Below are 27895 nucleotides of genomic sequence, written 5' to 3'. Positions count from 1 at the left end.
ATGTATAACATTTGATTAAACGTTAATTATATATTACAATACAATATACTATAATAATATAGTATACACTTGTCGGCATTAAATTTGACTAAAAAGAAAAAAAATGTTAAATCCAACATTTATAGGATGAGAAGGGGGGGGGGGGTAACATATGGGTATTCAAAATATTTGAGTCCTCTAAATGATGGGTATGCGAGGAAGGTCCTAAAACACGTAAAACGGTAATAATAATAATAAAAAAATAAAGAAATACTGTAGGTGCGCTTCTTATAAATAAACACATATATATATTACATTGTCGTCCACGTCGCTCCAGTCAGTGGTTTTGCCTGTTCAACGTTTGGTGTCGGCGGGCGTGTCGTCCGAAGAAGTCGACGCAGAAGTGGTGACTGGAGTTGTCCATTGCCACCGACAGCCGTACGGCTTTGCTTGGCTGAAACAACAAACAGCGAACTCAGTAAACGTTTGAAAGGGAGTTCAAAAAAAAAAATTTTAAATAACCACCTGAAAGATGACACGGTATAGATCGATATAAATTACATGATATATATTGCACCGTGTGACCGTTACGGGATGTTGGGAAAGGGAGGGAGGGGAAAGACGCCTAGGTACCTTGAACCTATATACTTATAATAAACTCATGATTTTTTTTTTTTAAATAACGGACTAGTCTTCACCGTAATTTTTAGTTATTTTGGTGGGGAGAAGTCATAAGGATATGAGTTTTCACTCGACAAAAATCAGATTTTTACACTGTTTTTTTTTTAAGGTGGCACATAAGCTATCTATGTTCTACATCATTTATTTTTTCATTGATGCATACGACGAATATTGACCAATCATTCCAAAACATAATTTTGAACGAGTGTAATGGATACAAAAATTTGATTAATTTTCAAATGATTGTTAGCCCATAGAGAATATGAAACTCAAAACCAGGGCTGTCTTTCCAGATAAGATTAAATGCTCTTTTATAAATTAGTAACATGAATGGATGTCTTGCGTTTTTATACTTAAAAAAAAACACCTTGTATACATATAACATCAAATCGACGTCATTTTCATTTTGGATTTGCCGAACGGCTGCAGTGGCTATAAATTATTATAATATTATGTCAACAATGTTCGTCAATAAACTCAGTGTATCGTAGTTTTAAATAAATAAATACAGTCCGTAATAATTACCACATTAAAAACTATGAAACAACAATACTAAGATATAAATGCACTAATAACGGTTCACTGCTGTGTACTGCGTGCATACCACAATAATTTTACCTATATTATTATAGCCTGTAGGTATTGCGAACGAGCTAAATGAGAACCATCGTTCGTGACATTAAAATAGTTATGTTGAATTTTTTTACTTTTAATGGAAACAAAATCGATGTCAGTGAAATTTTATTCAGCATATTTCCGCACTGGTGTTTTTGTAGAAAGATTAACTAAAAAACGGTCAAAAGTTTCAATATTTTTAGCAGTAATTAATCAATTAGCAAAATGTTGGTCCATAATTTTTAACAACACCGCAATGGAATAGTAATTAACAGTAATTATATAATACACTTTTATACACCTTCATTGTAATATAATTATATAGGTCATGCAATTTTGTAACGTTCTACAGAACTTTAACACTTACATAATACATAATATATTTAGTTAAATTTACATCTACATTTATTTAGATTGGTAACAATCTATATGAAAATAGAATGTTAAGAATTGTAATACAAGTAAGAAAAAAATATTGTATTTTCAGAACAATTCAAATTTCAACTATAAAATAAAATAAAACGTTATATTATTCAAGGTTCATATTATATAGAAATATTAAAAGCGAATTCTGGGTTAAATTGTATTCAGAAAACTCGTTTAATATATCATAATTTAGGTACTTAAGAATTTAAACTTTCTTTGATTACTTTTCCACAATAAAATTTAAATACAAAAATGATTTTTTCTCTAAAGCTAAGTTAGTATTAAGAAAAATTTGAACACATTTTTATAACTACGCCCATCGTACTTTTTCAGAGGAATATAATATATATATATATGATTCCACTTTTTAAAATATTTAGATATTTTCAAAAGTTCGTAGCAAGTTTTTAACATAGTTATTATAATTCGATAGTCGTTTTAATAATTCGATCAAGTAAAATGGCTATACGTTTATAATCGAAATTTTCAACACAAGATGCAATTTTTCAGATGTCCGCACGATCGTTAAAATTATATAATATCATCCATAGACGCATCAAAAACTTTTATGACATGACTAACATTGTCAGTTATTTATTTTCTCGGGAATTCAACTTTGATGGAAAATTTAATGTTTTGGATATTTTTTATCATTTTTTAACATTAATCCAATAGCGAATGCATTTGACAAGACAAGTACAGTAGTTGTATTGAAGTTAACGTCACGCTTTTTATTTAAAAAAAAAGGATCAAACATAATGAATAAATAAACGGAACGGCAAACACTCAATATTGTCAATATACTAAACTGTTCTATATTATTTACACCATGCTATTTTATATAAATTACTGTTATCATGTATGTCCATGTTTGCGCATATAAGAGTAAATACGGCTGTAGAAAAGGACATTTACGTTTTCACTGGGTGTACTTTAAAATCATTTAAATTTATAAAAATATTCGTATTAATTGTCATACATATAGCTCCGGTTATTAAATAAAAGTACATATAAAACGGTTTATTGTTATTATAACATCAATAGGTACATCATCCAACGATTTAAACATCTACAAAAATAAAATAATAATTCATCAAGAGCTAATTTTTTTCTGTCAGATGAATTTATTAACATAAAAGTATACATATAAATCGTTATTATGATTTATTTTATACATATTATAGTATGGTACTTTCTAAAAATTAGGTTAATGGAATTTTAATTTTAATTAATCGAATATAATATACATACATTATACGCTTTTAATGAATGAACGTAATTTTAAAGTAATGATTTGAAACGACTAACAATTCATATTATTGTGAATGAAGTGTGTAACAAAATAAACAATTTAAAATATAAATTATAATCAACAATTTACTTCCTACTCTACAACTTTATGATTTCGTTCAATGTAAAATTGTCAAATTAGTGATTGTTTAATTACTTTATTATAGATGAACAGACAAATTTTACAAGCGCACTTGTGAAAAATTATAGGGAATATAATAATTATATTTCGTTTTTAAAATTTAATACAATATATAAAAAAAATAATAATAATAACAGTAATAATAAAATAATAATATGAATACAATTGTGGAATTTTATTTCTACGATTCTTTTTTTTTAGTTTTATTTCAGGTTATTCTTGTTTAATACATTTATTTTAATGCATCAAGGTAAAAATTTGCTAGTTTATTGTCCGATATCAATTATTTTATACGGTTAAAATTTTCAAGGCTTGTTGATCTAAAAATGTCTCGTTGTTTTTAAACATATTTTTTTGATATACATTTTTTGCACTGATCAGACGATAATTATTATTATATTCGACAATTTTTTTTTTTATTCCAATGTGACTAATTTATCAATTATTACACTTACTTGACATATGGTAGTAAAAATACTCTAATATTATTATTCAACTTAAACCCAAATATGTTATTGCACATTTATAATGTACCTACAACCAGGGACCAGAACCAAACCGAAAAGAACCGGTTCTGAAACCTTTAAAGCCTTAAAATAATGGGAACTGAAACAGAATTGAAATATTTCCCAATACCCAACTGAAACCAAAACTGGGGCCTATATTTTTAGACAAAAAATAAACAGGGTTATACTATAATTGTTGTTTTTTTTTATGTATGCATCAAGTATATAAAATTACAATCCCTGGAGAGCTTTGATAAACTAGTATTATATTTATTTAGAACCGTTTATTTCTAAGGAAATCTTAAAATTTAAATGGCTATTTATACTTGTATTTTATTTTTTATATATTTAATGAATGTTATTAATTAATTTATAGGTATTTAAAAAATTTAATCGATTCTAATTTTCTTTATACAAATGTTGGAACCATTTTTACCAGAACCCTAACCTTAACTATTAATATGTATATATTTAAATAGCAACCGTAACTAGGACCTTTCAATGATATGATTAAGTACCGGAACCAGACCGGAACTGAAAAAAACAAAAGGTACCAGTCCCTGCCTACAACCTATATTTTCTATAATCACACTGTCACTGCAAAATAACTGACAGAATACACCATAGCTACGGCATGTGATGAGTTTCATACATTTGAAATTTAAATACACCACATCTGGTGTACTGAATACAATAATATATTATGTATTGATTTTACGAATACACACTTCGTGATTTTGCAATAATAATACAGTATAATATAGGGGGTTAGTGACGGTCAAACGAAAGGGGGGGGGGATTAAGAAGGGGAGAGATCACCTGACTTTTTTTTCAATATTTTTAAGGACCAAGATTTAGGTATGAAATGGTAACGATAAATTATATTTTTAATGATCAAATAGTGTATTTTAACAAAACAGCCACATGACAAAATCATTTGATCACCCTGCAATTAAATCAAGAATATTCACCACTATCAGTAAAGTATTACAACCATCTACCACATTCAAATGTTATCGAAAATAATACTATAGTTGAGCGTTAACTTAATGCACCTCTGGTACAATTAAAAAAAGAAGGTTAAAATGTATAAACGTGCATGCGTAGATGAATGTTGGATCAAATGAGTATAAGAAGGTATAAAATCATATGTTTATATGAGCGTGGTTAGTTCAAGTATATAATATCAGGCGTCCCACAGAATAACAATACCCACGGTCTGTAATTAAATTTAATGGATGTACCACTCGTCAATCAATTATAGAATTACGACGATACTAAAGAGGTTTTAAATCTCTGGTAATGTATTTGGCAGTATTGCTGTATTAGGATATATTAGCTGCGAAATCCATTTCAAAAGATGATTGTTTTATTAATTATATTTTGAAATTTGGAGCAGAATGTTTTTGACGGATAACGGATATTTGGAAGCAGATGATATTATACTGCTGCAGGAATAGTAATACCCACAACAAATCAACTGCAGTAGGCTAATTTGTCTAAATTGCACAGTTTTTTTTTATTCTAACAATAATAATACATCACCATAATACTCTGCGTGAGTTATATTTTAAATACAATTGTATTTAAAATGTATGCTATCAACCATTTATCTATCAACTTTTAAATAGTTAGTTAAAATTTCAATTAGTTATAGATTACTATCAGATTCTTAGATTTGTTTATCTAACTGCATGTAATAAAAAGTAGCCGTAACGATGATAGTACCTATACAGTATACAGTTTATAAACATATCTATAGCTTATAATAATATAAAGTATTGAATATTAATTGTTGACTCTTCAAGGTTAAATTTGAATGGTACTTTTTTCATTTGTCATTTATCATCTAATGTTTTTTAAACGTTTATTAAAACATACCGGCATAACATGACACATTATACACCTCTTTCTTACATTTTAGATTTTCCACATCACCTTACTTTCATAGTCTTCTTTCATCCTTTCGACATTTGTTAAATACATTTCTTTCCACACTTTTCACAACAATCTAATAAACTATGATATTTCTAAATCTTCACTTCAGTTACCCAAAATTGTAACCCAAACGCACCTTCTTGTATTATTTTCTTTAATTCTTTAAACGGGCTCCCGAGATTTGAGCCCCTACAATTTTACATTCATAACAGGAAGACTCAATGATTTTTTTTTTTATTGAACCCACCAAGTAGATTTTTGTATTAAAATTAGAAGCATATAGAAACAGTTCGGTACGTACCATAATCATTGTATCGATAGCAAAAGATAAGATAGAGGCTTTATTCGGCGATCATATCGCACGGGTTCAAATATTTTCAGTATATACGTAACTGGCGTAACGAGCATATTTGGCCGTCTTTTCTAAATGTGCACAATATTGTTATAAAATAAATTTAAAGTTCTAACGAATAAAACCGTTTTGTAATTCGAAGCACTTGGTTTCACACTGCGTAACAGAAACATTAAAGCCAGAAAACTAACCCTAATTCGAAATAATTATATTTTTGATGGTATTAAAAATGCAAAGAAGGGAAAAAACTAGATTTGAATTTATGTAATTTTAGTTCATTATAAAATTTTTTTTAAGTATTTGATACAAACTACACCCTAATTTTTACTTCTTCGACCATACAGGTTTTGATATTTGATTTATGGACATTTATTTTTTTATAATTAATGCTTGCCATTACTGCCCTACCTAAATACCTAATTGCCGAGACTAATTGTTTTATAAAGTTTAAAAAATAAAATATTATTTGGGAATATTATTTAAAAAATTGTATTTTGAAGGAATTGTGCCTAATAACGAACGTAGATATTTATTGTTATTTAGGAGTTAACAGCTTAAAGGTAAATAGCGCATGATAAGAAAACTAATAATTTAATGTGAAAACTTATAATTGAATATAAAAAATATTTGGTCGTATTACAATATCATAAATCCAAAAATACTGAATAATTTGATAAAAAACTGAAGTTGGTCCATAATGTAATTAATTTGAATTTTATCATCGATTTTTTCTTTAAAAAAAATACAATCCAACCGGTTTTTTAAACTTTTTATTAGATATTTTATAAAAAAAAGTATAATTTATATATACATAGTCAAGCATGTCATTGAAGTGTTCTAAATTAAGCCAATGATAATCTAATAATACCTTCGTACTTATATTTATATCTGTCTGTTAAAAAAATAAATTACAGATATTTAATTAATAAAAATGTTAAACTTTCAATACCAATTTTACCTATCTAAACATTTTGACATATTTAAATTTAATATCGATGCAAAATAAAAATGTCAAATCGTCATAATATACACTGTAAGTATATTCAAATTGATAAAAGAAAAAGTGAAAATAATTTATTTATGTTTGGGTGTTTGGGTTATACTATGTACATAACTACATTTATATTTACTCTGGAAGGATTATCAAACAAAACAATATCATTAACCATTAGCCAAAGATGATATGGTAGGTGACATCCTGCGTTACAGATACTAAACAACACGTACCCGTAAAATAAGATAAGAAAAAATATCATAAAATATATTGTTTGTTTTAGAGGACCTAAAATAAAGTTGTTTTTATGAAGAGTGAAATAAAATAATTTTAGGGTAAAAAATTATACCTTATATTAAATACATAAATAACATTACTTTAAACACAATTTTATCGATAACAATATAGATACATTAAGTGTGGATGAATAATGTGTCTGGCTGAGAGATAAAAAATAAAATCAATTTAGAGCTCAACGTTTTCAATGCATGAATCATGCAATTACTATACTTAAGGCATATATTTTTGTTTAATGCTATCTACAGAAGGCTTATTATTATATCTTATTGTAAATTTAAAATGCAAGTACCCAGGTACTTTTAAAAATGCCGTTTATAACCATCACCTACGGACGTGAGCTAATAATATTATTTACACTTAATAAAATATCAATGTTTGAAAATGGATTTCTATACGACTATACTCTTACTTTCTTTGAAAGGTTTGATTTTGATATAAAAACATAACAATTTAAAAAGAAAACATCATTAAGTATTGTCTAACATTTATAAGTAACTTAGGTAAGTATGCATGTATATTAATTAATAATTATCATAATATTAAATTATATCAATCAATCAGTTTATCATTAAATATATTTCAACCTTATTGTATTTTGGGCTTGTCCCGTATTTATGAATAAAATAAAAATACAACAACATACTATATTAACTGTATTGTTTAGTGTTGAAAATTTTAAGCAACGTGCTCAAACTTTCTTCAATACATGCTAAGCTTACTAGAGAAGCAATATAAGTATAAAGTTAAATGATAATAGAAATTTTAACATTTTAATGTATTCCATGATTAAACACAAATAAAAATTCAAAAAATTAAGCAAATTCGAGAAATTTGAAATAGTGAACAATTTTGGTTTGTTTACTAAAATAGAGGTATGGGATATTTTATTAAGTTCGTGAAAAATATTGAATTAATATTTAATGAGTATGTAAATTGTGATTAATAGTTGATTTAAATAATAAAAACACTCCATTAATATTTTGAATTAATGAGAATTTGTGTAAATTTTTTTTTTTGTAGCCAAATCGAAGGATTTGTCAATTCATCTATTTTCTATGTATGAGTATACTATTATTAATTATTATATTAATATATTATAATAAGTTATAATTAGTTGATCTTAGCAAATTTTAAATTTAAAAGAATAGAAATAAAAACTATATCAAAAACTAATAAAATACGATCTAATATAAATTTAAAACATGCATCAAATTTAAATCGATTACCTTTTTATCTATGTGTTTACACTTGCGGTAAATCTGTGATGATGTGTTTTGCATTAAATAAACTTGAAGAATAAAAATAGTAAAATGTCCACATGAAATTAATAACATAAATTACTAAAAATAAATGGAATTTAATTAAAACAACAATTATTAAAAAAATTGAAGTAGGAATGTAATTTAAGTACATATTATTTTCAGCAAATAACTAGATAGGTTTATCATCTGATAACAATTATGTATAGAAGACGTCGGTTCTCATTTGGAAAAGTGTATAGAAAGGTTAATACTTATAGATAAGTAGATACTTATATTTTCAATCCTTTCAATAAAACAAATTATAACAAACGTAGAATTTTCATTGATTTGTATTTAAAAATAAAATTTGAGTCGTAAAATATTCGAAAATAAATGTTTGGCAAGTTTCTATATCTTTATTTTCTGTCTTTAATAAAATACAATATGACAGCCATTTTCTTCTCATTCGTTACTCTAATTCCATAATCCCCTTTCTCCGTATTTGCGAACTCTACACTCATATTATATAATATATTAATCTACATAGGTAGGTATTTGCTTATACCGTTTCTATATATTATCTGATACATTTTTTACTAGAGATCAGTTTTTAAAAAAAGCATATCATTTACACAACACATTTAAAATACTTGCATTTTAGTTGAGAGAATTATTCTGAAACTAAGATTTTATAAAATTAAGTTCAGAATATTAGGTGTTTAAGTATATGCCATGTTACTTATTCATTTTAAGACTTTCATAGTAGCATAACATTTTAAGCGTGTAAAATTAAAAACAAAAATTATATCAGTTATTATCTAAAAAATAATATTATGCACGATAATTATAGTTAATACTTATAGTTATAGGCACACATATTTTACTTTACCGTATTTATACTATACATACATACCCGGTAGGAACCTATAATACAAATTCAAAAAATAATTCAATTTTTAATAATATTACTTATTGGATAAAATAATATTTACTAATATTTGTATCGTACCTAACTATAATTAACTTTAAAATAAATAAATTAAGTTTGAATAAACTAAATTTGTAAAATGGCAGTTTAATGTTTATACATTGATGTATTATTACGCTTAGTATGTAAAAAAACAAAATACTTTCAGAGTATAATATTATTCATATTTTAATAATTAAGATATCTTAGCGACAAAAAATAATGTCTAAAGAAAACTATCCTATTATCGTCGATACACCGGAATCAAGCAGTGTATAGAAATATAAAATGTGGCACTAGAGCTTAAAAATGATTTCAGTAGATAACAACTGCAAGCATTACCTATTATATCATTATATCTATTGTATTTGTAAGAATTGTTTTTTTATTATAATAGCTTAATAATTTCTATAAAATTTCATGAAGCTACTACAATTATATATATTATATTATAGACTTCTGACTTATGTTTTTGTTATAGAATTTGTTTAAAACCCAAACATATTGTATTTTATCTGTTATTCATGTATTATCCCAGACATATTCAAATACATTTTATTTTATTTTGAATGATGATCTGAAAATAAAGATAATATTACCTCTTGATAAAAATTAAGTAAAAAATGTAATTTTCAGTCCAATGAATAGTATTTTAGTGTTTTAACAATGTATTAATGAAAAAATCATCTTTATATAAAATAGGTATAGAGGTACTACTTTAGAAAAAAATTGAGTTTATATGATTTAATTTGTGTAACAGTAATATTATTATAATATATACAGGTCTTGAATTATATTATTATTAATAAATCATGCAATTCTCTACAAATTAGTATACATGAATGTTTTCGAACTAAACTGAAACAAACAAATGAAACAGAACTACACAAACGGTCGTTTGATAGAAAATATAACATTTAAAAAAATTCAAAAATTGAAATCTGTTTCTAACATAGTATTCACATTATTAAATAAGTCAACAGAATACACAGGTAAAGGATTTTAATTAAAATTAATAATATCAATTATTTCGAATTTCAAAATTAAAATTTTTTGTTGAATATCTATCATATTAGAAAAAAATTGATGAATTCAAAAAATTATGATACATGAATTAAACATATTATAGTTTAACATAATATTGATATAGTCTGTAATATAATAAATTCTAAAAATTTGCTTTAATAAATAAATAATTATTTATTGAAGTTGAAAATTGTTATGGTTCGTACACAACAAATTTTGCAGCAGATCTGTGTAGAAGAAAATGTAAAATAAATAACAAATTAGCATAAGCTAGTCACATATAATATTATGAACATTTCATAATATATAGCACGGAACACTTGAAATATAGGTGTAGGTATTAAAATTAGGAACAAAAAGTTGTATTCACCTTATAAATTTGACAAATTAACATACACCACGTTATTTTTTGAAAACTTGTCGAAAATTTCAATTGTTTGTATATCATTCTAATTGGCAATTTAGGTAATTATTTTTTAATAAATTTTCAGTTTAAGTGTCAAGTAAGTCATAAATGATATCCACTGTAAAAAGAGTATATTTAACTTTTGATTTGTTATTGGTTTTAAAAATGTGTGATTATATTTAATAATATGATTTTTTTCATTGTTAAATAGTTAAGTTGACGTATTTTTATTTATTCAATTTGTGTTCAATTGATCGCAGTAACGTTTAATCATAAGATTAACCACTAACTATAATATTATATATGTACGAAGTATAATCTATTTCATCCTATATTAATTAGGTATATTGTCGGTAATTGTTTTTATCAAATAATAACCATTGTAAAATTATATATTTACAGCATAATTTTCTCTTCTAAAATTATTACTTTTAAATTCATTAAGCCCAAAAGTTAAATTAAAACACTATTTATAATAAGTTTACATATTATTATCTTATACATTTTACTCGAATCAGGTAGACAAGTTCGGACCGATAACACATTACAATTCATTATATAAATGTTACTAAAATACCTATTTTTAGTTTTAAACACAAGATTTCAGCGACCTTAAACATATATTTTTTCGCTGGAATGCATCTATACTATTGTAAAACACGACAAAACAGTATTAAATAAGAATGAATAAAGGTACAAGCTTACTATTTTACCTGTGAAATGTTTGTTGACAAAATTGTTTTTATAAACGCAGTCGTACTATAAAATACCGTTTTTATTGTTGAAATTGGGCTAACGGGACTATTTACAGGATTACGGTTTGTTACGACCTACACGTCCATCCTGATATTATGATACCACGATAAATTCAGTACTATAATATATTATTATTATTGTTATTATTATTAATGCGTGTTATGATAGTTACCTTCCGAACAATGGGTGCCAAAGAGAAGAACTGAACAGGTCATGCCCTGCAGCCAGATGAAGGGCGCCTTCGATGTTCAAAAGTCTTGGTTTCGCATTCGGGTCGATCAAATGCTCTTTGACTTTGATTTTGGGCCTGTACGTCGGTTGACCGGTGTCACCGCTGGTAGTAGTCACGGGCAGCGGCGTTTTTGGTTTATTGGTAGCAGTCGAACATTGATAGTCTTTGCCGGTGTTGCTGTTGTTGCCACCACTAACAGTGTTGTTAACGCCACTGCTACTGTTGTTGACGTCACTACTACTGCTGTTGGTGTCACTTCTACTGCTGTTGACGCCATTGCTACTGCCGGCGACGCCACCGCTACAGCCGACGACGCCACTACTGCAGCCGACGACGCCACCGCTACAGCCAGCGACGCCACCGGTGCAGCCAGCGACGCCACCGGTGCAGCCAGCGACGCCACCGGTGCAGCCAGTGACGCCAATGCAACACCCGTTGATGACACTGCCGCCTTCGGTCATCGGCATCTGCTGCTGTAGCTGTTGCCCCGGACCGGATTGATAGTTGTATTGAGCGCGGTTGCGAGGCGATACGGATGTATTTCGCGGCGGCATTGGCGATGGAGATTGGCCGCTGTACCCGCAACCGATTTCCGATGGAAAGCAACAAGTTGGTATAACACCTGGAGCACCGTACGTGGGACATGACTTTGAAGTGCCAACACTGCAACTGCCGGCAGGAGTCGCGGTGAATGGATTGCAGTCACCGGGAGACACTGTAAACGGATTGCAGCCGTTAGGGGATGAGGCGGTAAACGGATTATAACTGCTCGATTTCGGGCAACAACTACCCCCGTAACACGATGACGGTGACCCGTTGCAGCACAGCTCTTGACAAGCCCGTCGTTTCGACTGACGGTGTAAGACCGGTGGCTGTAGCTGTGATATCAATTGTTGTGGGCGCGTCGTCGCCAACAGTTGTGGAATTTGCTGTGGATGTGACGGCAACAGTTGTGGAATTTGCGGTGGATGTGACGGTCCCCGCAGCTGTGGAGTCACGTTGTGCTGCATCGAACGTTTGGACAGAAGTCGAGGTACTTGCTGCTGCGCATGTGGCGGCGGCGGCGGCGGCGGCGGCGGCGGCGGTGGCGGTGGTGGTGGCGGTGGTGGCAACAGTTGTGATTGTTGGTGTTTTTGCGGCTGTTGCGGTGATAATATTGGAGGTTGTGCAACTATTGGTGGTGGTAAAATTTGTGACTGCGGCGGTGGTAATAACAGTGGGTGCGACTGCTGTGGCTGTGGTAATATCTGTGGCAGTGGCGGCGGCGGTGGCGGCGGTGGAAGTGGCGACACGGACGCACAAAAATCGTCCGACTTACTGTAGCCGGGCGTGGAACTATATGGCGGTTCGATGTTACCGTCGTAATACATGTCGCTCCATTGGTTTTTATCTTGGGGGTAGCTGAACGATTGTTGAGCGGATGTCGAGTTGGGTAGTAGGATGCTCAACATCGCGGATATCAGATCGGTGTCGACGCCGGTCATGTCTTTCGACAGATACGACAACCACAGCATCTGATCGATGTTCGACTGTTGACTGCTGTCCTGCTTGCGGTCGTCCGCAAAGCCCGGTTGCTGCTGCAATATGGACCGGAGATGTGACAGCGATACGGCCAACAGGTCAGGATCCGGGAGTGGTGGTGGCAACAATGACGGTGCTCGTAAGAGTTTCGGGATTTCCGTAGCTGGGCTGGCCACCAGGGCGGCTAGCCTGGCCCTGGGAACAAGCAAAGGGTCGGGCACGCACAGCCCGGGGTCTGAGAGCACTTCTTTCAGCTCGGACAGCGGATCCCATTCGCGTTTCACCTGCCCGCCGGCCATCGGCGGTTGCGCAGGCAGTTTTTCAACTCGTTTTTTCTTAAGCGGGGGCTCCTGTAATCGTATTTCTAAGGCAGATCGCTTACTTACGGTTTCCAGGTTCAACGGTTCGTTTTGCTGTTGCTGCTGCGTCGTTATGGTCAACTCGCCCGACTTACACTGCACCGGTGGCGTCTTGGGCGATGATGGCGGCGGCGTCGTCACAGAAACGGATCCGTTTGTCGCGACGTTCTCGACTTTAATCTGGTGGATTGTAGTGCCTTCAGGTAACTTGATAGCCGCAGTCGCCTCTATGGACGGCAACGGAATCTTCACGTCGCACATCAACGCCGGGTCCCGGTCGATCATCTCGAGAGCACGGTCGATCCTCGCCCTGGTCTGTTCTTCATCGTCGTCCTCGTCGCTAGATATGGTGTCAACAAAGTCGATTGAGTTATCGTTCAGGTCGACGAGTATCGGCTCGCCGGTTTTTGGACTTTCTTTGATTCGGTCATCCGGTGGTGTTTTCTGCTCGACCGACTCGTCGCGCTCGCTCTGTGACTCACCAACGTCTACGCAGACGGACGAACGCGATTGAACGGCCGCCAATACCTTAGACCTGGGACAAGAACTCCACACACCGTTGGTCTTGGTCAATTTGATACCCGGATCGTAATCCTCGCAGTATATTTTCAGTATTTGGGTCTCTTTCTTTTTTGCCCACAGAAATATTGGACCACTCCCCTGTTTCGGCCGTTTCTTGTATTTTTTCCCAACCCCGTGCTCGTGGTGGTGGTGTTTCTTATGTTTTTTTTTAGACTTACGTGGCTTGCTGCAAATCACTTCCTTCTTCTCCTCCTCCTCCTCGTCCACCTCCTCCGGCTCCTCCTCCCCTCGGACCCGCACCTCCTCCTCTTCGGCTTCGGACTCCGAAGACAATACAATCACATCGTCGCATACCTGGACCGCAGTTCCGCGATCACCGATCGCGTTCGCGCCCACAGTGACGTTGTTCACGTCGTCGGTGCCCTCCGTGTTGTCCGGTGAAACTTTCATATTTTTTCAGTCGCCTGTCCCACCATATCAGTATAAACGTGCGATACTTTCCCAAACGTGCGCATCATCCGGCAACGAGAAGCACACTAAGCATAATTATTGACGCACGTCGTTCAAGACCCTTCGAGTCTCCTTATCCACCTTAAATTACACCGATATATCACACATGAAACGTAAAACAACAACAGAAATATACAGGTAATGCCAGTTAACAACGCTAAAATGTTCCATTACATTCGGAAAAATTCTCGAGCCCGGCGATCGACGAACACGCGCACGAAACAGCTGTGCAGCTACTAAACCGGTAAGAGTCACTGGCCGGCGGCGGCGGCGACGGCGGTGGCGGCATCACGCGTAAAATTCCGTCGGTGTAACCGGGCTCGGCTGCGGTCGTCGGCGGTCGTGTAACCATTCACAGCTATTGGTCGGCTGAGTTTTCACGTTATAGGCGTTACCTCGGCGGCTCAGCAGACAGATCCCAAAATATTATCCGACCGCCGCCGTCCCTTGCCCTACATCGTTAAAGTGATGCGAATTTTCATCGCCGAACGGGCAAGGCAAATCAACTCCCCCCGGCCCTGCACCATCGACGACGTATCGATCAGTTTCCCTACGATTTGAGATTTCGCGTAATTTTCAGACGGTTAACATAATGATATTATACCACCCGATGACCATTATAACGTTAGGTATCAACCGTTAAAAGGTACCCGTGATGTATAAAGCACACGCGCGAGGGTTTACGTCTATATTATAATGTTATACAGGTGCATTCCGACAATAATGCTGTTACGCTTGTGTATACCGTAAAATATCTGTGTAAATTGGATACCTTTAATAGACACATGACCCTCACTACGGCGCACTAGAAACCACTCGACGGACGGACTCGAGCTTTATTGAATGGGATGTAGGTACCTACAATAATACTACAGTACGTCAGTACTCACGTATATATAGTAATCCCGTGTCAATTTTTTTTAATTTTCGTTATTTTATTTTATTTTATTTAATTAGCGGTATCTAAACTTTATTTACAATACATTACGTGTTCGTTGTAGTATATATGCATTGCATTGATTTGTCCGTATATATCATACACCATTGCTGATTAATCAAATTTAAATATTTAAAATTAAACTTAACATTTTTTCAAGTATTCTTTTTTCAAAATTGTTTATAATAACTTAACGTTTTGTATTTAAAAATGGTGCAGATACCTAATTTTAATTTAAGCTAAGCTATTCACCGGTGTTCCATCAATAGACAGTAATCTCCATACACAAGTAGTTTTGTCAATTTTTTACATTTTATTTCGATAATGGACAGTGCATAGCTTATTGCATAATAATTGTCAATTGACATAATACTTTACATAATTTTTTAAGATTGTGCATTTTTTTCTTTAAAAAAATATATACTCAATACATAGTCCTTATACTACACTTCACTGAAACAGTGAAACCCGTTCTCATACTATAAAGTATAAACAGTAATAATACATACACACAATTGACAATTAAATATGGGAAATTATTATTTCTAAAGCATTATCCTTGGACCGTGTGCATTACATACCTACTGGACAGTGGATCTCCTATTATACATACATACATTGCAGTAATAAAGAAAGTTATACATTTTTAATTACTTTACTATACTAAGACGTTATTTATGTATTTTATTAAAACTTTTAGCTGTATATGTAGTTTTGCAATTAAATTTCATTTATAACTGGTAAATCAACGAAAATTTAACAATGCTGCATTTAAAAATTACAGTACGTATTACAATACAATTTCAAATGAGAATGCAACATTAGAATTGTAAATATTAAAATAAAATATTTCTATTTTCAAAGTTCAAAATTCAAAACGTTCGGTACATTAAATTAGAAATAAAAGAATTGTGAATCGTTTGGTACTATAGGGAAATGTGATTATCATTGACCGTTATGAAACTCTAATTCATAGGTAAATGAGAAATTAAGAAGCCACTCAAGATCTCATTTCAATCGAAAAACGATTCGTAAGCATACTTAATGGCTACCTAATCCTAAACACATTTACTCTAAATTATTAAAATATTAGATACATTTTTAAAGTAAGAATACAATATATTATATTTTATTGTTTTTCATGCTTTTTAAGATAATTATATAGTTAAATTAATTTTTTATCTGCTATTTTACTTAAGAGGACGTAATACCCGCATGTGTTGTCTCCGTCTTACAAGTGCGTAACATAGCAAATTGTACACTCGGCAGAACACGTGTAGCTCCGTTAATTTAAAAATTTAATTTAATTGACCTCTTATAAAATCTAAAGGTAAGATTATTAGGATCTAGGCAACCTCATAGGCTTTTTATTATATTTTTATTTTAACGCGAGTTATAAGTATTTTAAGATGTATAAAAAATTTACAATTTTAAAATACTCATAACTAGCGTTAAAATTAAAATAAATAAAAAACCTATGAGGTTTGCCTAGATATTAATCTTACCCTTAGAGTTTATAAGAGGTCAATTCTCACTAATTTTTAAACTAACGGAGCTACACGTGTTTTGTTGAGCATAACATTTGCTAAGTTATGCACTTGTAAGACAGAGACAACACATGCAGGTATCACGTCCTCTTAAAGGTAATTTAATTTGATTATGATTTACGGTGTAACATATAACAAGGGAAATTAAAACATAAATATTATAAAAGTACTATAGTACGGTATCTATAACACTTCCTCGATAAAAAAAAAGATAACAAATATTGTGGATAAATATTTATCAGAAACTCAAACTTTCAACTTTAAGGTCAGTTTAAACTCATTTTACATATAAAAGTGGGCTAGTTGTGCTTGTATATTGTTTTGAGTTTTTGGTTCTAGTACGAAGCCTCAGTTATAAAAATGTAACCTTTTATAAATGTTTAACTATAAAATAATGGTAATTTGCAAATATTCGTGGTTTTGACAAAATTTGAACTCAAATTTTTATTAAAAAAATTGTTCATAGCTTTTATGTTTTCAAATTGTTATAATTACAACCTACAAAGAACTTTGTATTACATTGTCAGTCTTTTTTACCAAGCAAAAAATTGTTTTATCATTGTATAAATATCCAATTTTGTCAAAATGATAGAATTAAAGTGTTTAAAAAATATATTGTAGATTTAAGCTGATTTTTTTAAAATTCTAGTATAAACAATTTATGGAGAATTTTGTATTACATTTTTAACCAAGTGTAATTTTTTCGATGGATACAGTAAATTTCAAATTTATTTTAATCACTTGAAATGAGTAAAATATTCCGACAAACTATACAATAAATAATAACATATAGATTTAGCTAATACACCTAAACATTTGGTGACAATTTCAAGTATCTACATTCTACAGTTATTTGTTTTTGAATTACAAGAAATTGACAAAATCGATTATGTTGAAAATTGATTTGGCAAAAAAATTCAATGATTAAAATGTTCCTACATTTTTTATTTAAATTTTTTTCTCATTATTTAGAAAAGTACTGGGAAATTATTGAGATTTGATCCCAAATAAACCAACTAAATTCTTTTTTAAACCAGACACAAATATTGAATCATTTTTATTTTTACTGCATTAAAAGGCGATGACAGACAAAAAAACCACAGGCATTCCATCATTGTAAACCCAATAAATTCATAATCCATTCAGAATTTATAGCTATGTATTTTATAAATATTGGTCCTTAGTCTAAAAATTATTTGAGTCAAATGAAAAATGGATCAATACATTTTTAGGGACCGACACAATCTTTGATACCCCCGGAACATGTCTGAAATAAACACCGAATATGCCTAATACATATAACAATAAAATTATATACTAAATAAACCATAAAGCCGGATTCACGGCGAAGTCGAATAAAGTTTGATTGTATATGATTTTATCGTGCTCTGATTCGCAGTTGTCATGTTATCATTCACAAAGCATAGTCTTTCGGGAAATGTCCAAAGTTAAGCTGACCTCAACTTTTGAACATGACACGATCAATTGCGTAACTGTGAACTCGACTAAACATTTGATTTTTAAAAAATATACCAATAATTATGAAATAAATATTTTTTTTTTTATCTTATCTAAGTATTTAACCCATTTAGCGTTTCATAATTATTTATAGTTGATCGCAAATAATTCTTCAATAATTTTGGAGTGAAAAATGGGTCACTTAATCCATGGTATTTTTACTAAAATTAATTAATAATAGTTATAGTTAAAGATATATAGGTAACACAAATTTAAAAATATGCTTAAATATATTATTAGTTTGGTTAATTTCATAATTCATTGATGTCACAAGTGTAAAAACATTAAAATATAAGGTAAACAAAAACACTTTGAAGTAGTCTTAAAAAAATAATACTAAAAAACAAATTGATTAGAATTAAGAGCACTTACCATACTGAATTTTTAAACTTTTAAAATAAACTATATACATATGACTAGTGACTGCTATTATTTTAGTTGTATTTTTATAATACATAACTATAAGCCATCAAATATTGTTAAAGATTAGTTTTTCGTGTTATACACTTAGACCTTGTACATATATTACAGAATGCACCCCCGACAGTTTGTTAGAATAAAAATGTACGTGAATAAATATAGACTTATTATCTAAAACTATTGTTTTTTATGCTGATGTCTGCACATGCGTATAAATAAAGCCACTATCCTATGGCTATAGTTATTATCATATCTGCCTAGCTTTTTTAGTAACAAAAAGTTATTATAAGTTTATGTAATTACTATTCAAGGTTGTGCCTGTATATTAAGTATGTTAAATAGATTTGGTATTCCTTGTTAAATATATGAAAAAAATAATTTTTTCTAAACTATAAACTGTAGTTTCCTTAATCTTACAATAATTAACAAATAATAGATTTTAAGTTTTTTTTATATTACTTGAACTATTTGATCGGTACACACATTATTTGTTAAAATAATTTTAACTATACGATAGTGTAGTGTTTAAATCAGAACATAATAATATAAATAAATGGTTAATTCAGTATCTTTTTTTAGTAATAATTCAATTCATTAATTTATAATGAGAAATCAAACAACAATAGTAATAATTTAAAATTATTGATACTGTAATTTAATTGTTTATGTATGCATTAATTAATATAATAACAGTTTTAAAGTAATTCATAAGCAATTATATAGGTATAATAATATCAAAAATATTCCAGCTAGGTACCATTTGAACGATATTATAATTGATATATATGCAAACTGCATTTGTTCATATTTATAGTTATTATATGTTTGTTTAGTATATACCGTTTTCAATAAGAATTGGTTTATACTAAGTTACTGTAATCGTATGTAAAATAGTGATGGTTAAAACAAGACCAAGACTTTCAAAATCTTGGTTTTGGGCATACAAGTCAGTAGGTTTTTGTCTTGCAAACTCAGTCTTGGTATTGGTCTTGGTTTTACGCAAGACTCTTGCAAGACTAATTATTTTCACAAAATGTGTAAAAAATAAATTAAATACCGCTTTTAGCTGTGTATAAGTTTTTTGCTACGACCTCTAAGATGGAACTTTAGTCAAATATATATGAGGTATAAATGTATAATATATTAATAGTTCAAAATTTCGGAAGTAAACATAATACAAGTTAAATAATTTAGTTTTTATTTTACTAGGATAACTTATCAACAATAAGGCGAGTTACCAACAGACTACAAGTTTACAACAATAATGACATGTTTAGCAGACAATATAGTTTCGGACTTTTAGGTAAGTACACAATACCTAATACGGCAATATCACATAAACTAGGAAATTAATAAATAAATAAAAACTTTCTTATAATCGAAGTGATACCTATCGTAGTCTAGTCCGTAATGACTTCCATCAATTATTAGTCTTTATTCGAATATTAATATTCAATTCAAAGAAGGAATGTATTACAGACATAAATTATCATATTAGCAAGATATACTACTAAATTGATTTTGAGAAAACAAAATATTAGTTTGAAACAACTATTATACTATTTTGTAATTATAATTCCAATTATTTCTTTAAGAAAGTACATAAATATAAAACCCTTTAACTATGCAATTGTTTATGTTAATTCAATGGAAACTATGAAACAATAATTTTCCTTAATGTAATTTTATTTTAATGTTTTTTGTGATTCATATAAGTTTACAATAATTTTAATCCAAAAAGTATCTAATCAATTATTTCTTACAAATTCAAACTATTTTTTTACATAAGTGATGTTCAAAATTGGTCTTGATCTTGTCGTTTCACAAGTCTCTTGTCACAAGACCAAGTATTCGAGAAAATGCCGAATTATTAAAAAAAAAGGATAAGAAAGAAATAATTGATTAGATACTTTTTGGATTAAAATTTTTGTAAACTTATATGAATCACAACATTTATTAAAATAAAACTACATTAAGGAAAATTATTGTTTCATAGTTTCCATTGAATTAACCTAAACAATTGTATAATTAAAAGGTTATATATTTATGCACAATGTTACAAACGTAAAATGAAAAAATAAAAGAAGCTCTACCTGGATTTACCTCTCTGATACTTTCTATAAATAAAACTAATGCTAAGTTTTTAAATAAAAAATGAATGAATCAATGGATTAAATTAAGCTCGGGCATACATAAGTAGGCAGGTACCTCTATATTTAACTGTACCTATACCACTGTGTAAACTGTGGCTTACCGTAAACACCATTGTACTACAATATTTGTTGTAAGTGTTGTAACTAATTATTACTATCATTTTAATCTTAATACACAAATAAAATTGAACTATTTTAAAACCTATAGCCACCGTGTTTTTCTGTTTTTGTATTTATTAAAATACATTATAGTGATTTAAACTTTTAATTTTTATTTAAAATTGATTAAATAATAATTTCAAAATAAACAGTTTAAAAGATAGCAGTAACTTCAAAGTACTAAAATTATTATTACCTATTGGCTATCTACAAATAAATTTCATGTAAAGAATGTTGGTAAGTATACCCACTATAGTGCACCAGCCCACTCACCAACAAACCACGCCACGAAGTATTTTCACACTTAACCTATATATACCTATTCGGCAATATATATAATACCTTTATACATTTTTCAGAACTCATTCTTGATACACCAATCTATAACCCATATAGTATTCAGGTTGGGTTAGGTAATATAATATAGTTTTCAGCGCCAATGGTGTATATTACAATTATAGATGACAAAAATTTTGTTAAAATAATTTTTCACAAATTTCTCACTTTCGCTACCATTTTTTTTAATCTAAACCGTACAGAATTGAAATTGTGTAATGATTATGTGTGATAAAATTTTTAATAATAAATAAAAAGTATGTTTTTAAAATAAAACATTAAATCAATATTATATATTAATATAATAGAAACATTAATTATATTTTTTAAGACTTTCATTACATAAGTATTACATTAAATTACCTGTAGATTAGTTTTCATAACGTCTAAACATATATTTAAAAATAAAATATTCATGTTGGATGTATAAATATCATATATTTTATATCTTTAAAATTATATAATCGAACATAATGTAGAATATTGAGATTAAAAAAGAAATGTGAATAAGTAATTAGGTACTCTGTATGATAATATTTGTATCTAATTGGAAATTATTTAATAAGAATTTTTTTATGAATCTAAATTTCGAAAAAATTGTTAAATTAAAGGACGAAATGTTTTGGTTTAACTTTTAGGGTTCGGCGTCCTAGCGTACTTTTTGAAAAAAATGTTAAAGAGGATACTTTCTGCAAAGCGTGGTCAGAAGCGACTAGGCCAAGTCCCTTATTGGAACCCTACCCCCACTTAACCGCTGTTAATAAGTGTTAAGTATCCATAAACTGTTATTATGAATAATTTTATTAATATAATAAATAATTATATTCATACTACTAATAGGTAGTTGAATTATTGATGTAATATACATTATGTTTACAAATCACACACCTTAAATAGTTATTTAGTTGTATATAGTAATATTTAAAATTTCGAAAAAAAAATATTACTCATATTATTCATACATGGATATATTATGATTCAACAATTGATAAGTCTGTTATCTATAGTTTTGTAAGTGAAATAGGTGTAGGTATTATTATGCAATGTTGTATTTTTTTTTTTTTTTTTTTTTAATTAATTCTGAGCCCGGCAACTGTGGCCATTAGCTATTAGTAGATAGGTACTGTAGGTTTTTGTATTGATGGTTTGTATGTTTTTGGTACGGTAGGGGGGGAACACGTGTGTGTTTGTTTTTTGGCAGAATTTCGAATGGGGCACCCGTAGGTTTCTGCCATGCCCCGGGGGTGGGGGATGGCAGCACTTGCTCTCCGGTCACCGCGACTTGTCCGGAGAAAAATGCCGCCCGGTGGCCGAGGATCGAACCGCGACCGGCTGAGTCGCAGCGGAAGAGTCAGACCACTCGGTCACCTCGTCCCCCGCAATGTTGTATTGTCATATAATTAAAACATAATATACCTACACTTGCATATACATATTTAAAAATATAATGATGCATGAATAAAATAAAAAATTAATTATTTTGTATAATGAATTACAGTAAAATACATAAACTGTAATCGTTTTAGAGTAATTAGTTAACTGACTTACATTTAACATGTTATTCTATAAGTTTAAACAAATATTACGTTTCTGAGAAAAAAAACAATATAATAAATAATAATTTTAAATCAAGACGTCTGATGGCTATAAAAATAGAACGCGCAGTTATTGCAATATTAATTGGACTGCTCAGTTGGTAATTCCTACATATTATTGAGCATGTGTACTATTATACATAAAAAAAACGATTCCAAGCAGAGTCTATAATTTATTCAAAAACAATTCAAAATTTGACCTGCAATTTATCACGATTCAATCATATAAAAAAATATTTATATATACATAAATAATATAAGAGTTATATATTTACTGTGAAATTCGAAAAATGTGTTCAGTAGGTATAACGTTTAGGTAACGCAAAAAACTCTTGAATGCTGTGCTGCAAAAAAAAAGAGCACATCATTGTGTTAATTAATAATTATTTGTAATAAAGCAAAATTTCCGTCCGCCTGTAAAAGAACTGTGTGTATAAGGATTTACTCTGCTTTGCTGCAACCGTTATTCGACAATAATTCATCTCAGAAAGCGGAATGGGTCCCAGTCCCCAGAGGGCCTTTGCTCTGTCATCAAAATATCAACCGACATACAGGATGCGTCTCTCCTTAGTCCTTACTTGTTTGTCCTCGGTATAAACGTCAGCTGCTATGAACATTAACACGTTGACCGCCATGAGCTCTTAAATGAGACGCAGAATATAACGATGAGATCTCCTCAAACTTTGCCCTGACCGACGAGCTTTTCATAAGTTTACATAAACACAGTTTTGCCAATTTAAAGAAATATTGATTTAAAAAAAACTGAGAATGATACTTGCAAACTAGTAACACCTACAGAAAGTGGCAACACTGTACATTTTAAATCCAACGAGAAAATATACGGATTATTGAGACCTAGAACAAAATCTATCTGGAATCGATTTCAGTGAGATTTTATATTTATATGAGATCTCAAAATTCATATTTAGAGTAATTATGTTGAGATTTAGAATTAAATCTCATGGTCATTGTATGTGAAAAACCCAATGGCGGTCAACGTGTTAATGTATTTTCAAAATGAATGTATTTGAAGTACAACATTTTTTATAATTGTTATTACCTGCCAGTGGCTGCCACATTGTTAGCTACTTACTACTAAACTCTACTTTACAATATTGAGAGTCAGTTGTATCAGCACTCAGCAAAATCAGTTAATTAGGATTTCAAATGAATTATTCCATTGAATAAGCTTCGTTTAACTGTTTAAGACTGACGTCATACAGTGTACTGAGTTTAAAATTATAATCAGGTAAACGATACAAATAAGTCGTTTATAAAAAGGTCATTAATCTTAGAAATCATAATAATCAAGTCCAGGCATATAATTTCATTTTTTGATTGTTTGTGCCAATTCAAGCCACGTAAAATCATTACTAAGCCGCAATACACTCGACATAGTTATAGTATAAACATGTTATATAATATGTAGGAGATGAGATTTAAAATGTAAACAACCATAGGAATTACATTTTTGAACTATATTTTTCTTTTTATATTTCAATGGGAAATATACATTTTTGTGATTTCTTATCATCACGATTTAAAGATTAGGACTTTTAGTTCGTGCTCTGTGGTTGCAATTAGTACAAACGACAGCATTGTACCATGTGAAGTCATTTTATTATTATTCGTTCTTTATAATATTATAATATATTTTAACTTACTAACCAATGCTATCAATTTTCTTTTAATATTAGGTCAATGGTTAGACCACAGCAAAAATGTATTTTAAAAGTAAAAAAAATACAAAACACAGACTCAATGTCAGATTTGAAACGAATATTGGAACCTCTAATTTTATTTTTGGAAGGCCAAAGAACGTATTTTACAAAAAAATAGTTGCTAATTCACACCATGTACCACATCTATTGTCGTGAGTTAAATTAAACTAGATTAACTAGATAAATATAGATATTATATTATAATGAATATATTAGGTACCTATTACAATATATATTACGTAACATATTTTATTTGATCAAGTTCCAACTAGTATATGGATAGTTTCATTAGTAAGGATAATTAATTAAAATTTTTAATAACTTTTTAATAATTTATTCGCTTTCGTATTTTATTGTTATAGGCACATAACCACTAGCGACGTGGTCGAGGAACAAGTCGTAAAAAAAATAAAATCGAATTGAATGTATGATGGACATTTAATTAGTATATGTATGTCTTAGCTTTAATCGGCGTCTAAGACAAAACGAATACCTTTATAATACCCGTTATTTTATTATTATATAATATATTATTATTTATTACGTAATAGTCTTTTTGCATTTGTCCTCGACGAAATAAAAATTTAATACATTTCAAATAGTTTCTACCCAATAGATACCTAGGTAATAGTAACTAATAGTTGCGCTATTTTTTTCCCGCTAGCTTAGCCTTGATAATTTTTTGTAGTTATTGAACGGGGAATCGAACGTATGTTATATAATCATGCGAATTTCAAGTCAATTATTAAAATATACATTTCGTAAAGGTATGTCAAACAATTATCAAGGGTTATTGCAGATGAAATTCCGGTTGTGGTAGAAAAATGTATATAAAATAGTATAATATACTATCACACAAAATGAACATCATACTCACAAAATTACATTACCTGATTTATTCACTGCTATAAGGCAAGGTTGGTGGCTGGTTATTTGTTCGTATATTATGTGCCCGTGGGATATCTAGCGTTCAACAAAATCACTGTTTTAATAATGGCAGCAGCAATACTAACATGTTATGTTGTCAGAGGATATTTTAAAAAGGAAAAATAGGCAATTTTTAGATCCAACTATAGCGTTCAGTCGAATCACTGATTTTAGAATGACAGCCGACCGGTCAGGTGGCTAATAAGTTGTCACGGGATGTTTGGAAATGGAAAAATAAATTGTTTTTTGGACTCACTCTATTCACCCAAACCACTGATTTAAAAACGACAAGTAACGAGTTTTCAGAGGATATTTAGAAATGAGAGCATAGATAGTTTTCTCTGACCCCTCGCATTTGCTCAAGCAACTGATTTAACTGGAATAACAGTTGTTGACCAACGAATAGTCCGTGGTCCTTAGATGTTTCTAAATAAGAATCGCACCGGATGTGTTTAGTTCAGCAAGTACAAAAAGAATGAACAATGCGATGGTACTATTATGTGGAATAAAGTGGCTTAGAGACTTTTACAATTATATGTTAATTTGAATGAACCATCAAACTACCTGCATATAATATAAGGAGCTGCCCCTTGACGAGTCTCTGAAAACAATTTATTGGTCTGCCAAATTACGTCTCTGCTATTGTGTAAAGCTTGACTAAAATGTTTCTCGGGAAACTCCTACGGGAAAAAAGAAGGGATCAAAAAAAGGACACAAACCCCTTTAATAGAATCTGAAATGACAATTGGTGACCTATCCCCGCATTTTAATTTAGTTTACCAAAACCAGCGAGAGTGTATTATAGTGAATAATGAACGATTGTTTTCTTTGGTGTGTCAAGGTTAATTGAAGTTAATGTCTTCAATATGTGGCTTTTGTTTCGTATTAGTGCTCTTGTTTGTTTTCATTTATTATGAAGTTTATTACTAGTTTCTAAATTCAAGAAACAGTGTTTATTGTTTAAATTTCATACAAAAGTACATGATAGGGGTATTTGTGAAATTAACATAATTGAGTTTTTACAATTAATCAATGATTTATGAACAATTATAAAATAAAACATTTTATTGATTCAACATTTCAACCTGTTTCTCTATTTGTCAAGTATATAATATAACTTATGAGTATACTTAAAAAAACATTATGTACTTACTTACTGTATTTTTCGTAGTGCGTAGTTCTCAATCATTCGAATCCCAAGAGAACAAAAAAAAGTCAGAGTTGTCCAAAATTTCAATTATAGAAAAATGAATAATATATTAAATTATTTTATTTATAAGTTTATATGTGATCTCTGAGGGATTTGTTTTATTCATGTTATCGACATCAGGGATTGAACTGTATATATTTATGTGAGGACGAACAATAATAATATCTAAAGTAGGAAGGTCTTATTGCTACAATACTATAATGTACAAAGAAAAAAAACTTATCTAATTGAAAGAAATTAAAAAAACAAAATTTTTTACTTAAGATATTATTTAGTTTATTAACTATATTTATATGTGTAGGACGTAGGTTTATAAATAAATAATAATAATTGGTAAACATTAAATATACGTAGAATATTATGGTCAAAAAAGTTTGAATTTTTTTGACGTTTCATGTAGATTATATAGTGATCGTATTATATTTTACACTTGTTTTTACTTTTTATTTCGTACTATTTAATTTTTTTAAACGTCTAATGTTATATAAAAACCACTTGAGACATATATTTTGTACATCATTAATTTTTATTATTGGTTAGTTACTGTATCTATACATTTATAAACATTCAATCGAAATGTGTGTTGTATGCTAGTTTAATAAAATAAGT

At 30.0% G+C, this 27895-nt stretch overlaps 1 protein-coding gene across 2 annotated transcripts; it reads right to left on the bottom strand.

Moving 5' to 3' along the window:
- Positions 1-74: 74 nt before the first annotated feature.
- On the bottom strand, positions 75-15023 carry LOC111039619 (bromodomain-containing protein 4-like). 2 transcript variants are annotated; one of them, XM_022323206.1, is made up of 3 exons: positions 12080-15023; positions 11792-12037; positions 75-433 (listed from the first exon to the last, which is right to left on the bottom strand). In XM_022323206.1, exons 1-3 carry the CDS (start codon positions 14701-14703, stop codon positions 334-336), a joined length of 2970 nt encoding a protein of 989 aa, XP_022178898.1. In that variant the 5' UTR covers positions 14704-15023; the 3' UTR covers positions 75-333. The 2 variants fall into 2 exon arrangements, with proteins under 2 accessions (XP_022178898.1, XP_022178897.1); XM_022323205.1 differs by having other exon boundaries at positions 11792-15023.
- Positions 15024-27895: the final 12872 nt, after the last annotated feature.

This window comes from Myzus persicae, unplaced genomic scaffold (assembly GCF_001856785.1).
Source record: "Myzus persicae strain clone G006 unplaced genomic scaffold, MPER_G0061.0, whole genome shotgun sequence".
In the NCBI taxonomy this organism is placed as follows: Eukaryota; Metazoa; Arthropoda; class Insecta; order Hemiptera; family Aphididae; genus Myzus; species Myzus persicae.
Note: the sequence above shows the minus strand (reverse complement) of the source record. Positions and strands in the feature narration are given on the sequence as shown.